This window comes from Pundamilia nyererei, unplaced genomic scaffold, assembly GCF_000239375.1.
Source record: "Pundamilia nyererei isolate P.nyererei 1_Seehausen unplaced genomic scaffold, PunNye1.0 scaffold00102, whole genome shotgun sequence".
NCBI lineage: Eukaryota > Metazoa > Chordata > Actinopteri > Cichliformes > Cichlidae > Pundamilia > Pundamilia nyererei.
The window spans coordinates 435,082-449,309 of NW_005187503.1; the positions used below are offsets into that span (position 1 = coordinate 435,082).

Consider the following 14,228-nt stretch of genomic DNA (forward strand, 5'->3'; position numbering starts at 1 on the left):
TCAAGTGAGTGAAGGTTCTGTTTCTAAACTCAAGGAGGAGCTGCAGGAGGTGAGAAAGAGCATGGATACCACCAAAGAAGAACTCAACAGTTACAAGCAGCACAATGAGAACCTTCATAAGGAACTTCACACCCGTGAAATCTCAATTTCTAAGCTCCAAGGGGAGCTCCAGGAGGTACAAACAGTCTTGATGAAGACAGCAGAGTCTGGTCCTCCGTCCCCTTCTCCCTCTTCCTCTCCTTCTCCATCTCCCTCTTCTCCTCAGCCTATTTCCTCTACCACCTCCTCCTCCACCACACAGCCCAAAAGGAAAGGAAGCAAACAGCCAGCTGGTAAAGGAAGCAGCACCAAAGACAAAGCATCTCTCTCCAGAAAAAACTCCACCCCTTCTAGCCAATCCTCCAACAAATCTTCCAGCCAACTGTTGAGCAGCAACTCAGAGCAGCAACATGCGACTGTAACAGACTCGTTCACGCAGACCGAACCTCTTCAGATGTCTGATCTTAGCCAGGAAAACAAATCTGCCACCAAAGAGGAGATGGAGGAAGTGATCGGAGAATACGAGGAGAAGATCGTACAGATGCAGGAGCTCCATGCAGCAGAAATCCTCGATATGGAGGCTCGGCACATTTCAGAGAGCGAGAACCTCCGCAGGGACACGCAGGCGCTGGAGGACGAATGCAAAGCTCTGAAGGCCGTCATAGAAAAAGTGCGGTCTGCTGAGGTGAGGAAACGAGATGTTTTAGATGTCTGTTTGTTTGGATCCTTAGCGTGTTCTACATTTTTATCAGTGTAGTTTGATGCTTTTAAATGGCTTTCTTCTTTCTGCTTATCATAACACAGAAAGTCTGTGATTTTAATCTTTTTTTTTCATCCTCTCTAGGCTCCTACATCAAGACAAGACCGCCCTGCGTCTCAGTTCAAAGATGGCTACACAAGCGGTAAGTTTTAAGTGTTTTAAACAAAACTAGAGTAAATCGTTTTTCATTTCTCTTGTAGGAAAGTTGGTTTCTTAAGAGTGTATCTGTCAGTTTAATGTGAGGCTACAACCTGCTTAGCATGAATACTGAAAGCAGAGAGGCTGGAATTTTGTTTATCCTCAAGAGCTCTCTGAACCAAACCTTGGAGTGGATCTGTTATAATAATTTAATTGAAACAAACCTCACTAGGGTAGCTCTGTATGATCCACAGTATAAAATAAACGACACATATCTTAACTGAGCTTTGCTGGAGCCCTTCTGTTCATCCTGTCTGAACTTTTTTGCTCCTCTTCGTTCGAGCCAGCTTGCCTGTTATTGGCTGCACCTTTCAAACTGAAGGTTTGAACAGCATGTGGATGGGCCTTATCAATGATAGTTACAAAAAATGTCAAAAAACAGTCGTTTAAAGCCTGACATTAGATTCATAGGGATTACTTGCATATACTCTCGTTACCTGGTTTGAGTCCGGGAGGAGAGACAAATCCAGCCTCAGGGGGTCAATGTACTCCTAGTGTCAGTTTCAAGCCAGGATAAATGGGTAATGGGTTGCATCGAGAAGTCTCTATCCAAATTAAAACATGTTTCTCTGTGTCTAGAGACCCCTTTGGCAAAAGGGAGCAGCTAAAAGTACTCTAACTTCAATTTATTAAAGTTTGCTCATATTTGTAACAGTATACAGAAATCGACTTTTCTTTTTTTACTTTGAGTGCCAAAAAGAGCTCATTTATCCTTAATTTTAGCTTGTTTAGCATTTGTTTTCTTTGTTGCACTTCACTTTTGTGATTGTTTTTGTCATCATGCAGACAGCAGCTCAGACTACAGCCAGAGGACAGGATATGACCTCCCGAGCCTGCAACAGGAGTTCAGGACGACTCCAGAGGGAGCCAGGAGAGATGAACCACTGCCAGACCGGATCAAGGTACAGCTTTCACTTACTAATGAACCATGAGTGATGTCATAAAACTACAGGTACTGTGTAGTATGTTTCCCACCGTGTGAAATGTATATAACAAAACCCAGAAAGTTGATTGTTTTCATCTGGACGCGGCCTTTTTATCACTCATCCAAGTGACTGAAAACGCTGCCCCCAGATGAACTTTCCCGAATGTCCTTGCCTGTATTTGTGAGCATGCAAAAATTTGAGCAATATTTTGTTTTCTATTCTTCAGAAACGTTGTAAAAGTTACACTTTTTCTGCATTGCTTGTCTCTAGACGTTGCTCCGTGAAGTGCACCAAGAAGGCATGCAGGTTCTTTCTCTCTCAGAGCTCCCACTTTCTGAAAGCGAGCCAGGCGACCGGTTCAACGTCCAGGGCTGGGTGAAGGAGCGAGACGCCCTGCTGGATACTATAGAGTCCCTAAAAAACTTCATCAGCCAGATGCAGACACACAGAGAATCACAGGTAAAGAAACCTCACCGCAAAACACTACAGCAGCCTAAAGAGTCAAAACCATTAAAGTTTAAAGCACCAGGGGGGGTTTGAAGATCCCGCTGTCGTCTGTTTGTCACATCAAAGTCAGTCAAGGGGCTTTACGGCATTGGCATCCTCTTCAAAATAACAACAACTGCCCTAAAATATAAGAAAGCCCTCTTCTGAATTTGCCTGAATTTGTGTGTTCGATTCACTGCAGATGTCCGGCAGTGTAGACTGGCGTGGAGAGCTCCTGGATGCAGTTCGGCAGGTGTTTATAAAGGAGCGCAACGTGCTGAAGAATGCCCTCTACAGCCAGCTGGACCTGCTGGACACCAGTGACGCCATCATTCACCTGAATCAGCTGGAGCGGAGACTGGCTGAGCAGGTCTGTAAAGAGTTCACCATAATGACTTCAAAAACTGTTGTAAATGTTCATCAGCTGCAAGAAAAAGATTGTAGAATTTTGTTAGCCTGAGTATAAGCTGCTCGTTAATTTGTTATAGTTTGGGTCCTCTGTAGATAGTTATTTGAACCTATCATATGGCTGTTTGTGTGTCTCAAATACAGGACGCCCAGCACAGAGAGGCGATGGGTTCACTCCGCACTGCAGAAAGGTCCAGTCTCATCTCTGAGATTCATCAGCTCCGTGGCCAACTAGAGCAACTCCACCAAGGTGATCCCAGTTCAGAGTTCATTTTGCTGAAAATAAGTCTTTTTGTATTTTATATCTGTTAAACGTCTGCCTTCGTCCTTCAGGTGCCCGGTCTGCTGTCTCATTGGCTGGTGAAGGTAGCATAAAGGAGCAGAGGGAACGAGTTGGAGCTGATGGAGCCGGGGGGGCTGACAGGCTGCTAGTGGAGGAGCTAAAGGGTGAACTGTCTCAGACTAAACTGGAGCTGGAGACAACCCTCAAAGCTCAACACAAACACCTCAAAGAGCTGGACACACTCAGGTTAGACCAGACATTAAAGTAACAAGCAACGCTGGAAAACGCAGAAAACATATTAAATGTTTAAGATAAAAATCACAGTTTTGGATATATTTGCATAATAAGTAAAGAGTTTAAAAAGATTTTATTTAAAAGTAGTACAGTGAAAATGTAGCCTTAAAATGATGTCAACAGGGCGGAGGTATCCCAGAAAGCCGCAGAGGTGGACGCACTAAATGATGAGCTGACAGAGGAGAGGAAGAAGAGCAGAGATCTTCAATGGGCCATGGAGAAGGAGAAGTGTCAAACTGGGAGGACCGAGGAGAGCAGACGAGAAGAGCTGGAGGTAAGATGGCAGGAGCATTCAAGCGTGACGTCAAAGTTTTTTCCCAAAGTTTGAGTATTTTTGAGAAGAAATTGTGTTTTTAAAATTTCCCACTAGGATCTTCAGCTTTCTCTGGAGGAGCAGAAGAACCACGTAGCACAGCTGAAACTGACTGTGGAGCAGGAGCGACAGGCCTCCTCTCAGCTCTCCCATCAAGCTGAAGAGGAGCGTCTCAGCCTCCACAGGCGCCTGCAGGAGCTCCAGGTCCAGCTTGAAACAGAGCGAGCTAAGGCCCAAGAGATGAGCACTGCTCTGGGGAGAGAGAGAGATCTGCGGACTGGCGTTTCCTCTGATGGTGGTCACCTCCATGAGGAGCAGGTTCAGAAGGATGGGAGAAGCTCTGAAGAGGGAGGAGGTCTTCTGGAAAGACTGCAAAGGGAGCTGGACGACAAGCACGCACAGGTTCGATGCTACAGTTGCTTTAACTGTCTAATGACACCAGACTTCAAGGCCTTTTATCAGTGGCTAGGATCTGACTGTATCATGATTAAACATGGTTTCCCTCTCCAGGTGGTGGATCTACTCAGTCAGGTTGAGGCCCAGAAGCTTGAGGTGGTACGAAAAGAGGAGGAGCTGACGCTGGTGAGTCAGAGATCCAGAAGAGACCAAGAGGCACTGCTAGAGGCTCAGGCCAAGCTGGAGAGGCTGGAGGCAGAAATGGCAAAGGTCCAGGAGCAGCTGAGAAGAGAGCTGGAGAACAGACAGAGTCTGGAAGAAGAGAATGAGAGACTGGAGGGAAGACTGAACCAGTTAGGAGAGCAGAGGGAGGGGACGGGACCTGTGGAGGCTGATGGCCGGAGTGTGAGTGGCACAGAATTTACTTTAAAAAGACTTTTAGTTACTCTTTAACATTTATTGTTTCTGATCATGTTATCAGGAGCATTGAAGCTCTGTTGTTTTTATCTTAACAGCAGGCTGTGTGGCACAGTGACTCCACGGACCGCACCAAAGACTGGGTGCTCCAGCAAAAGAGCGGAAACCTCCACACAGAAAGCTCCAGCGCGTCCCCTCACAAAGAGGTCTCTTCAACAGGCCACAGCAGTGGGCCGCATCACGGCCCGTGGCGCACGGTGGACAGGATTGTGAGCAAACTCCAAGTCATCTCCTCAAAGGTCCGCAGCATGCCGAGCAAAACCACTGGCAGGTAAACAAAACGGCTGTTTACTTTTTTCTTTTATATTTATTTCAGAAACTGTGCAGCACAATCACACCACACAGACCTCCTCTGTAACAGCTTTACTGCATTTCTTCTGTTCAGGCTTACTGCAGAGGTGGACAGTGAGGAGTTGTCCTGGGTCCAGTCCAGTCTCGATGAGGTCATCACCCTGCTGCAGCAGTCCCCTGGTCTACCCTCCGTCCCTGAGGTCAGCACACAGTCTCATTTTTGTTTTCCCTTCTACGCCGCATATTTCTGGATAAATAAAGAAATGTGAAAAGGAGAAACACCCACTCACTGCTAGTCTCCAGCCAGAATCAGCTGTTCGCGTCTGCGTTTACTAAACAACATCTGCTGAGCTTTACACGTGGTTGTGACTGCTTGTCTTGTTTCCCTCAGAGTGCGTCCCTGCTGGCAGGAGGCTCCTCCAGCTCCTCCAACACGCTGACTGAGCGGCTGCTGAGGCAGAACGCAGAGCTGACAGGTTTCGTCAGCCGTCTGACCGAAGAGAAGAATGATCTGAGGAACCACACGCTCCGCTTGGAAGAAGAACTGCGACGCTATCGGCAGGTTGGACTGGGGTCAGGCGACAGTGTGAGTACACCACAGAAAAACCTGCTGATTCTGAGATGGAGCACAATACTACAGTGCTATTTTTCACGTGGCCGTCCTGGTTGGTCTAAAAACTTAATATTACATACACATGACATGTGGTAGAGACAAATACCACAAAGATAATGACCAAGGTATTTTTATAATCCTATGTTTCCTTCATAATGCCATTCAGAACTTAAGTAAACATTCAAACTGGCTCGCATAATGATACATGTTATTGTTTCCACCGTCTGTCATTTGCCTCTGACTAAAGAGTGTTTTATCTTCTGCAGTCCAGCAGACGAGGAGCATCAAAGATGGACTCTGCAGGGTTGCTGCTTTCTCAGGAGCGGGAAGCTTGGGCTCGAGAGAAGATCCGTCTGGAGAAAGCTTTGCATTTAGCTCAGTCTCAGGTGGCTAGACTCAGGGGAGAGATCAGGTCCGAGAACCTGCGAGAGATTACCGGGCCTGATGCCGACAATGCTGCCCTCAAGGTCAGCAGATCACTGCTCATAAACTGCTTTGTATCTGAGTAATGAGTTAATTGTACTAACCCAAAGAAACGATGCAGAAGCATCGCCTAAATGCTGGAGTTCAGTGTTAAAAGACATTTGATGGCCTCTGAAGTTAAACTGCCGTCTTCTCTTCTCCCTTCATCTCTTTTTTTAACTTCCAGAGGATGTATGGGAAGTACCTGAGGTCAGAAAGCTTCCGTAAAGCACTGATCTACCAGAAGAAGTACCTGCTGTTAATGCTGGGTGGTTTCCAGGAGTGTGAGGAGGCCACGTTATCACTCCTGACCAGGATGGGCGGTCGGCCGTCGCTCTCCAGCCTGGAGTCCCTCAGTCAGCGGTGCAGGGGTGCGATGCGCTTCCGCTCTATCGCCAGAGTCTCTATCGCCCTCTCCAGGTGGGAAGCTGAAGCTTTGGGGTTTTTTAAAACTGTTTTTTTTTGTTAGTTTTTTGTCTAAAACCAATTATATTTGTTCATCTAGAATGCGTTTTCTCGTGAAGCGATGGCACAGGGCGACGGGAATGAGCTCCACGGCCTCCTGTGCTGTTAGTAAGAACGGAACAGGACAGATCTTAGGTAACCAAAGCATATAGCAGCTTGTAACCTCTCCATATTGTCATTTACATGTGATACTCATAATATTTTCTTAATTTCCGGCAGGTACAGAGGCGAGGGATTCCCCTTATCTTCACCCAGGTGGTCCGGAGATGTACAGAGATAGAGGAAGCGGCGGGGGAGGAATGTCTAGCAGCAGGGGGAGAAGTGGGCGGGAATCCCCTCGATCGGCTGTCTCCTCCACACATCACAGGTACAACTATCAATCAGGATGCTAACAATATTTATTATTAAACAGTTTTCCTTTTTTTAATGTTTCCAGTCTACTTCTTATTTTATCTCCTGTCTGATTAAAGGAAAGAAAATACCAAAATTATTGAGAATAAAGCTTCAAACTTAGTCTGAGTAATTAAAATAATGAAACTGATTTGTAAAGTTATGATGAAGGATCACTTTGGACATCAGTTGTTTAGGCTAATGTATACTCATGAGTACTGTAGAGTAAACTGATTTTTTTTCTTTTCTCTTTTGCATTAATGTGGAGTTCAGATCCTTTCCGACTTTCTTAAATCTGTGTTTCTAATGTGCAGGTTTCACATGTCTGGAGACCACGGACCGCTCACCTGTTCCCACTTGCAGAACTACGACCCCGACCGAGCGCTCACCGACTACATCTCCAGGCTGGAGGCCCTGCAGAGGAGGCTGGGCAGCGTGACATCAGGTAACACGAGCAGCCCAGCTCACATGCATTACGTGTGATCGAGTTACAGCTTTCTTCGTCATCTCAAATTCTATTGGCGAAAAACACTTTCATCTATATGTGGAATATACATAATTACAAATTTGGTTATGTCTGCTTACAGTACAGTACGTGTTTGCCCTGTAAAGCTGAGAAGCAGTGAACTCACATATTCTGATTGTTGCACCCAAAGCAAAGCGCTTTGAAATACCTGCATGTGTAAAGGTGTGATCCGTACCCTGGGTTTGGCATATTTACTCAACTCCTCCTCTTTTCTCTCCCCAGGTGCTTCTTCATATGCTCAATTGCACTTTGGCTTGAGAAGATAGATGCTGACACGTTAACTTTGGCTTGAAGAAACTCAGTTGCCTTTTTCTCGTGCTGAGCGCTCTGCTGTTTTCTACCATTCTGGTGTGGACTGTATCTTTCCATGTGGACCAAAACACATTTTTTATCAGTGTACGACATGTTGTATTCAGGCTTTTTGTTGGTCGCCGGCACTTGGAAAAACAGCTACGTTTGTAATTTAATCTGCCTCTTTGTTGTGGATGATCTACAATCATGTATAATTTGTCTAATGCTAATTTAAGACTTTGTGATTAATTTATATGTTTGTGTTGTATGGGTGGAGCGTTATGTAGAGGATGTTTGGGTTTACTGTTAAGGAGGCTGCTGCTGGATATTCTACACTACACTGTGTTTTGTTTAGGCCGGACAGACTACAGAGGACATTTGTAGAGAACGTATTTTTGTAAAGCGTTAGGAGCTTTGAATTTTCTGGGTATTTTGTCAAAAACTGAAATAAAGAGGACTACGTTATTTCAAAAAGGTTTGCTTCATTTCTTTTTTCTTTTTTTTTTTCTTTTTGCATCTTTTTTGTTAAACTTTTTTTGTGGAAAAATTTAGCACCATCAAGCTTCATTCAGATAAACCAGCAATAGAAACAAAAACTCAGCTGAGGACATCTTTAGTCCTTTTGAAAGCGAATAATTATTTCTTTTAACACTAAACAAAAATGTTGCATAGAGAGCTGTTTAAAAAGCACAAGGGGAGGTCAAAGCTGTAAAAATTAGCCCAAAAAGCTTTTCATAAATTCTTTCAGGTGTTATTACTTACCCTGATCCTGACCGACCTCTGCTGTCTGCAGGATGTTGTTCCTACTGACTTCATCTATCGTACTTGACAGACTATTGCTGAGAATTGTAATCAGGTAAAACCTAGTACAAGGTTACTGACAGTCAGTTAAGGTGAAGTATAAAGTATTACTGGAAAAATGTACTCAAAAGTGTAAGCCCCACTTACACAGTGATAAATATTTTTTTGTGATCTCTCACTTAGAAAAACTGATTTTGCAAACACTGATTAATCCTAGAAAATGCAATTCAGTAGCTCATCTGCCTCCATCTCTTCCTATCCCCCCCCCCAGTAGTCTCCTCTCACACAGCCCTTATGCATGTTAGCCTTCCCATGAACCCATTTAATGGTCTTCCTTTTTTCCTCCTGCCTGGGAGATTCATATTTAGTTATTATTAATATTTTAGTATCCTTTGTCCCAACCTCCTCCAAACCATCTTACAATCACTCACAATGAAAACCTTATTCTTCCTCTCTTCCACCTCCTCCCTACTCTCACTACAGATCAGTGTCATCTGCAAACATCACAGTCCACAGAGACTCCTGCCTGACCTCATCTGTCAGCCCGTCCATCACCACTGCAAGCAATAAGTGGCTCAGAGCAGATCCGTGATGTCATCTCAATTTAGGTGTCACCACAGTTATTCCCTATTCCCTATATATAGTGAAGGAACCCAAAGTACTGGACAGTGCATGAGTAAATGTACACGGCCAAGTCTATTTAACCAAAATGATGAAAAACAGCTGTGTTAGAAGATAAAATGTTCATCCTCTGGCATTTGCTTACATGAGGCTCAGTAGGTGTATGTGGGAGATCTCCCATCCTGACGCACACTCTGTAACACAGCAGGGTTCAGAGGCTCATTTTCATATTTTTATTGATTTTTCACCCAGTTTCACTTGTTTGTTTGTTTTTTCTTTTGTCTTCACAGCAGGAAAACTTTAACATACATCTCAGGAATAAAAGATTCCCCACAGATTTAGTAACCCACCCCAGAGCTTTTAATTAAATCACATGGTCTTCCTCAGCAGATTATTCAGATAGCACAGGGTTGTTTTCTCTCTTCTCAAGTTTAAACCCTCATACCGAGTAATGCTCAGGACAAGGAAAAATATATACTGTATATACACAACTGGTCACAACTCATCTGCAGATGAAGATCATGTGACTAACCTTATAGCTCCAAACATCAGAGAGCTGTAAATGAACCTCGTGGTTTTAACCAAGTTTCCAGTGTTCAGAACTTTTAGCTACAAGTTTGCTGCAAAATCGATGATTAACTCTGGAAAACAGAAAAGTAAATACGTCTTCCCGGGTTGACTCAAAGGCTTCATTCAGTCTAAAGACGTCATAAGGCGCTAGTTATTTCTCCATTTGTATTGTTTTTAAAGAATTCACATTGTGAATAAGAGCATCAGCTTTCACGCTGGAGTCTCACAGCCCCTGTTTTTCTCTGCAGAAAGTCACACTAATCTACAAACATTCATTCATGAAGAGAGCCGGACTCTAGACGAAATACAGGAAGAATAAAAGCACAGCTTGGGCATTAAGAGCAAAGTGCACTGATGTCAATTTTCCTCGATTCAAGTCCCCACAAGGTTCGAGCTTTACTTCCGATGCTCGGATGTCTCCGTCTCTCACTGCTTCCTCCTCTTGTATCTGATGACGGGGTTGTGAGGCGTGTGGATCATCGTGGTGTAGTTGATTGTGGGGAAATATCCGTCCACCAGGTCAAAGTCGTACATGCGGAGCAAAGTGGACCAGATGGTTTTGATCTGGACGTAGGCAAAGTTTTCCCCAATGCAGCGATGACGGCCTGCAGGCGGAAAACAGGATGGATTTGATTTCATTGAACTCAGTTTGACTGATGTCTGGTTTGGCTTTGAGGTGTTTTATGTTTACTTTATTTTACAGCAAAAGAAATTAGCGCTTCTTCATACCGGCTCCAAAGGGCACATAGGCGAACTTCTCCCCTGCGGCAGGATTATCGTTGAGGTAGCGATCAGGTTTGAATTCCATCCTGTCCACCCAGGTGTCGTGGAGCCGGTGGTTAACAGTCGGGGAGACGCACACCTGGTGGCCCACAGGGATGGTGTATCCTGCTGCAGTCTGAGAAAGCAGACGAGAGAGCAGGTACAGTCAGCTGAGGTTGTCTGCGCGTATACATGACATCATAAAATCCAGTGCTGAGGAATGACCCATACCTGAGGAGAGCGAGCCATCCTCATCATCGTCATGATGGGTGGGCGGAGCCGCAGGGTTTCCTTTAAACAGCGCTCCAGCAAGCTGAGATCCTTCAGCTAAAGATGGTGACATGAAAGTTTAGAAAATATCTGGAGCATCAGTCTGGTTTTGAGGAATAAAATAACCTCTTTCAGCTTTTTTTTTTTTAAATTTATGTAGACCTCCACCTGAATGCAGCAGCAAGGGGGCGCTAAAAACATCTTTACTCCTGTTACCGCAATAATTTTCTACAGCCAGCAGGGGGAGTATCTCTCACAAATCAGAGGTAACATCTGAGGGAGAATACTTACATTTCACATTTAAACCCTGCACATATTTTTTTTTTTACTCTTTACTATTATTAGCAGTAATGAACCTCATTTTTATCACAGTCCACGGGCGACTTTTACCTGATCGAAGTTGAGTGGAGGCAGGTTTTCCCCGCACACAGCCTTCTGCTCTGCGTAGCATCGCACCTGCAGGGCCTTGTCTTTGGCCAGGAAGAAGCCCAGCCAGGCGCTGGTGGTGGAGGATGTGTGCTGACCCGCCAGGAGGAGGCCGATCAGCATCCCTGCAATTTCGTCATCGGTCAGCGGCCGTCCATCTCTGAGGAATGAGAACGTTTTTTTAGTTCTCAATCCTTCATAGAGTTAATTGTGATTTTTATTTCTTTTTGATAATAAGATCTGAATATTCTGGGTTAAGCCAAGTCTCCTTTGAGTCTTTCAGGACTGGACCATGACATTAAACATAAAACTGTTTCTTTGCATGTTGACTTGCACTGTCATTATGTAATCGCAGGTACATCAGTTCAGTAAGAGTCGGGCAATAAGTGTGTTACCTCATTTGACAGAAATTTATGGATTTTTCTCTTATGCTCACAGACCTGCAGACAAACCTGCTGCTCTCTGTTTGTTTATATCAAGGAAGAGGCTCATTAGCAGTAATATCTGACACACAGGTTGATTCCTCGCTTATAAACACACAGTATGTAAGTCTATAGTGGCAACTGTGCTTTCTCCTCCAGCTGTTTGTTTACTCATACAGCAAATGTCCACACCTGTGGTCTGGTTTTGTCCTACTCTTTGACCCTGGGCTGTTTTGTTGTTTTAGCGCTTGTTCTGAGCCGCTGATGTCACCTTACTTGTATGTGGAGTCCATGAAGGTCTGCAGGATGTCATCTGCTTTCTCTTCAGAGCTCCTCCGTTTCTGAATCACTTTGTAGAAGATGTTCTTGATCTCTCTGTGAGCTCTGTCCCTCTTCCTAAACAACAAACAAACAAAAAAACAGAGGTAAATATTTCCAAACAGTATTGTGCTGTTTGTATCATATCACATTGAATCCCTCTGGTATTTCTTTGGCCTGTGTGATGCCATCTTTTTTTTTTCCAGTTTTGTTTTTTTTAAATCTGTCTAGTCAAATTAAATCCAGTGTCGTCTTCACCCTGTGTGCAGACGCAGCACTGTACTGCATGAAGATGTGTGGGAGACCTACCTGAAGCTGGGCAGGGGCAGCCAGCCCGGCAGGAGCCACGCAGCGTGGGTAAATCCTCCGTCCAAGTCGGCGTAAAGCTGGGCCACGCGTTCATCCAGCATGCTGCGGATCTCTTTCCCGTGCAGGCAGCTGCTGGCTGTGAGGATAATCAGCTCGGACAGAGCCTCGAACAGGTCTGAAACAGGTCAAAGTTCATTGACAAACGTTTGGTTTTTGATCTAATCTGTATCAAGTTTTATGGTTAACTGTTTTGGACTCAGCGTTGCAAATATCAGTGTCTTACTTCTCTCCCCGCTGTCTCCCCATTTCTGAAAATACTCGATCGTCTCTCTCTCAATGATCTCGATGTGTTCCCTAAAACGAGCAATGTTCAGCCCCGTCTTAAACATCTTCTTCTGCTCCAGAAAAATCTGCAGCAGATTAAAAGGAAACATGCATCTCAGCTGATCTTAGCATGCAGAAACTCTTTAATACATTTCCACCTTCCTTCTGAGGCATGAACTTCTCAGGTTCTGGGATACTCACGTGGTTCGGCACGTCGTAGGCGACTCCTTTGCCGAACACCGGAGTGGTCAGTCTCGAGTAGACGTCCTCTGCGTTCAGGTCTTCGTTCTTGCTGTTGAACATCAGCGCGGCTGCGTCGCTGCCCAGCAGGTAGGTGAATGTTTTGCCCACCATAGTGAAGCTGAATACAGGGCCGTACTGTGGGGGGAACAGCAGACACGCAGGACTTCAGACGCAGGGGTCAAAGTAAAATAAATCTCTGACAACTGAGTTAAAAAAAACGAAATAATATATATACAGATTAAACTCTAGATCAGTGGTCCCCAACCCCCTAAATATATGATATGATAAGATATGGAACCTAAATCAGATTAGGGATATTGTACTGTATTTAGCTTTATTTTGTATCGTGCTTTTTCTTTTTCTCTCTCTCATTTTTCATAAATGAGTTATACTGTTTACAAATACCAAAACTAGAGCAAAATCAGTCAGGAGGTACAAGGAGAGAGCCAGAGTTGCCTTGGCCTGTTGTCGCTTTCATTTGCACCACAGGAGCTGAAATGGACTCACGATGGTTTAAAAGCATTTCCTCATTTTTAAAGCAGTTTATCTTCATGATCATCTGCTTTGTTCAAACTTTGAACCGCTGTCAATGTTTAGAGTTAATAACTTAAAGTAATTGGAGGGGGGGCTAATCTTCATATTTTAGGACTGATTATTAAACTGTTTCATTTCTTCTGATTGAAAACAGTCGCGGGTTCATTTTTCAAAACACTTACTTTGTTATAGGCATTTTCCAGAAACTCAATGGGGCTCTTTCCAAAAGCGATGGCATGTCCCAGAAAGGGGATGCTGGAGGGTATGTAGGGTGGATGTTTCTGCGCAGAGAGACATAAATAAATAACAATAAAAAAATAACAGTGACTTGAAACTAAAGCTTAGATAACGGTAACTGTTTATCGTCTGAGCACACTCACCACGTCCACGTCTGTGGACTGTTTGAGCAGCAGTTTGGAGATGTATCCCAGAGTGAGGGTGAAGACGGACGCTGCTAACACCACGGAGGTCAGGTTCTCGTTCATTTTCCCCATGGTGTCCCCGAGCAGTTTAGCGCTCATCTGATAAATGTGCATCGACATTTTTCCTGATAGCCCCCGAAAACAAAACCTTTAAAAACTTAACCCCGAAACGGCCCCGGTCACCGTCCACCTGCTGAAAGGCTCTCGGTCAAGAACAGTTGGTGATATTTCCCCAAAGTCTCGACCTGTCAACACTCGTCCTGCCCCCGCCTGACCAATGCTGGATTTTGATTGGTTGCTGACCACGTGTCAGTCAAGCAGCTCTCGCTGTGAATGGTTGAGGCTACCTGAACCGATGTCTTGCTACATGATGTCACAACAGCAGGGCGACCATCGATTTTAAGACCTTTTTTTAAAAAAATGTCAACTTTTTCCTGTACCTCCAGAATTCAACAATACGGGACGTTAAAGTCCTGCAAAGATAACGAAATATATTATGTTTAATATTATATTATTATATAAACGTTTACAGCAATTCAATTCAATTCAATTTTATTTATATAGCGCCAAATCACAACATAAGTCGCC

The 14,228-nt window shown here is 44.4% G+C and overlaps 2 protein-coding genes across 5 annotated transcripts in view; one reads left to right on the forward strand and one right to left on the reverse strand.

Moving 5' to 3' along the window:
• akap9 (A kinase (PRKA) anchor protein 9) overlaps nt 1–8,074 on the forward strand; it is a 66,625-nt gene extending 58,551 nt beyond the window's left edge. For all 4 annotated transcript variants that reach the window (XM_005740604.1, XM_005740607.1, XM_005740605.1 and 1 more), the window contains 19 exons: nt 5–724; nt 884–941; nt 1,784–1,899; nt 2,194–2,382; nt 2,612–2,779; nt 2,962–3,067; nt 3,151–3,346; nt 3,518–3,668; nt 3,765–4,109; nt 4,218–4,508; nt 4,619–4,851; nt 4,966–5,071; nt 5,263–5,457; nt 5,751–5,951; nt 6,134–6,366; nt 6,452–6,546; nt 6,631–6,778; nt 7,116–7,246; nt 7,550–8,074. In XM_005740604.1, the coding sequence (XP_005740661.1) occupies nt 5–724; nt 884–941; nt 1,784–1,899; nt 2,194–2,382; nt 2,612–2,779; nt 2,962–3,067; nt 3,151–3,346; nt 3,518–3,668; nt 3,765–4,109; nt 4,218–4,508; nt 4,619–4,851; nt 4,966–5,071; nt 5,263–5,457; nt 5,751–5,951; nt 6,134–6,366; nt 6,452–6,546; nt 6,631–6,778; nt 7,116–7,246; nt 7,550–7,593 (3,726 nt within the window). In that variant the 3' untranslated portion in view covers nt 7,594–8,074. The remainder of the gene's footprint in view (nt 1–4; nt 725–883; nt 942–1,783; nt 1,900–2,193; nt 2,383–2,611; nt 2,780–2,961; nt 3,068–3,150; nt 3,347–3,517; nt 3,669–3,764; nt 4,110–4,217; nt 4,509–4,618; nt 4,852–4,965; nt 5,072–5,262; nt 5,458–5,750; nt 5,952–6,133; nt 6,367–6,451; nt 6,547–6,630; nt 6,779–7,115; nt 7,247–7,549) is intronic.
• Nucleotides 8,075–9,377: 1,303 nt separating this feature from the next.
• cyp51 (cytochrome P450, family 51) lies at nt 9,378–13,921 on the reverse strand. The gene is made up of 10 exons (XM_005740608.2): nt 13,599–13,921; nt 13,401–13,499; nt 12,643–12,819; nt 12,401–12,527; nt 12,118–12,292; nt 11,767–11,886; nt 11,033–11,228; nt 10,604–10,699; nt 10,340–10,508; nt 9,378–10,215 (listed from the first exon to the last, which is right to left on the reverse strand). Exons 1-10 carry the CDS (start codon nt 13,758–13,760, stop codon nt 10,037–10,039), a joined length of 1,500 nt encoding a protein of 499 aa, XP_005740665.1. The 5' UTR covers nt 13,761–13,921; the 3' UTR covers nt 9,378–10,036.
• Between the last annotated feature and the right edge of the window lie 307 nt (nt 13,922–14,228).

Excerpts from the sequence above, each read along its gene's own strand:
- cyp51 (XM_005740608.2), bottom strand. The coding sequence starts at position 13,760 with ATGTCGATGCACATTTATCAGATGAGCGCTAAACTGCTCGGGGACACC. Across the intron at positions 11,887-12,117 it reads CTGCCCCTGCCCAGCTTCAG|GAAGAGGGACAGAGCTCACA; the intron begins GTAGGTCTCCCA and ends TTTGTTGTTTAG. Across the intron at positions 10,700-11,032 it reads CTCCACTCAACTTCGATCAG|CTGAAGGATCTCAGCTTGCT; the intron begins GTAAAAGTCGCC and ends CACCATCTTTAG.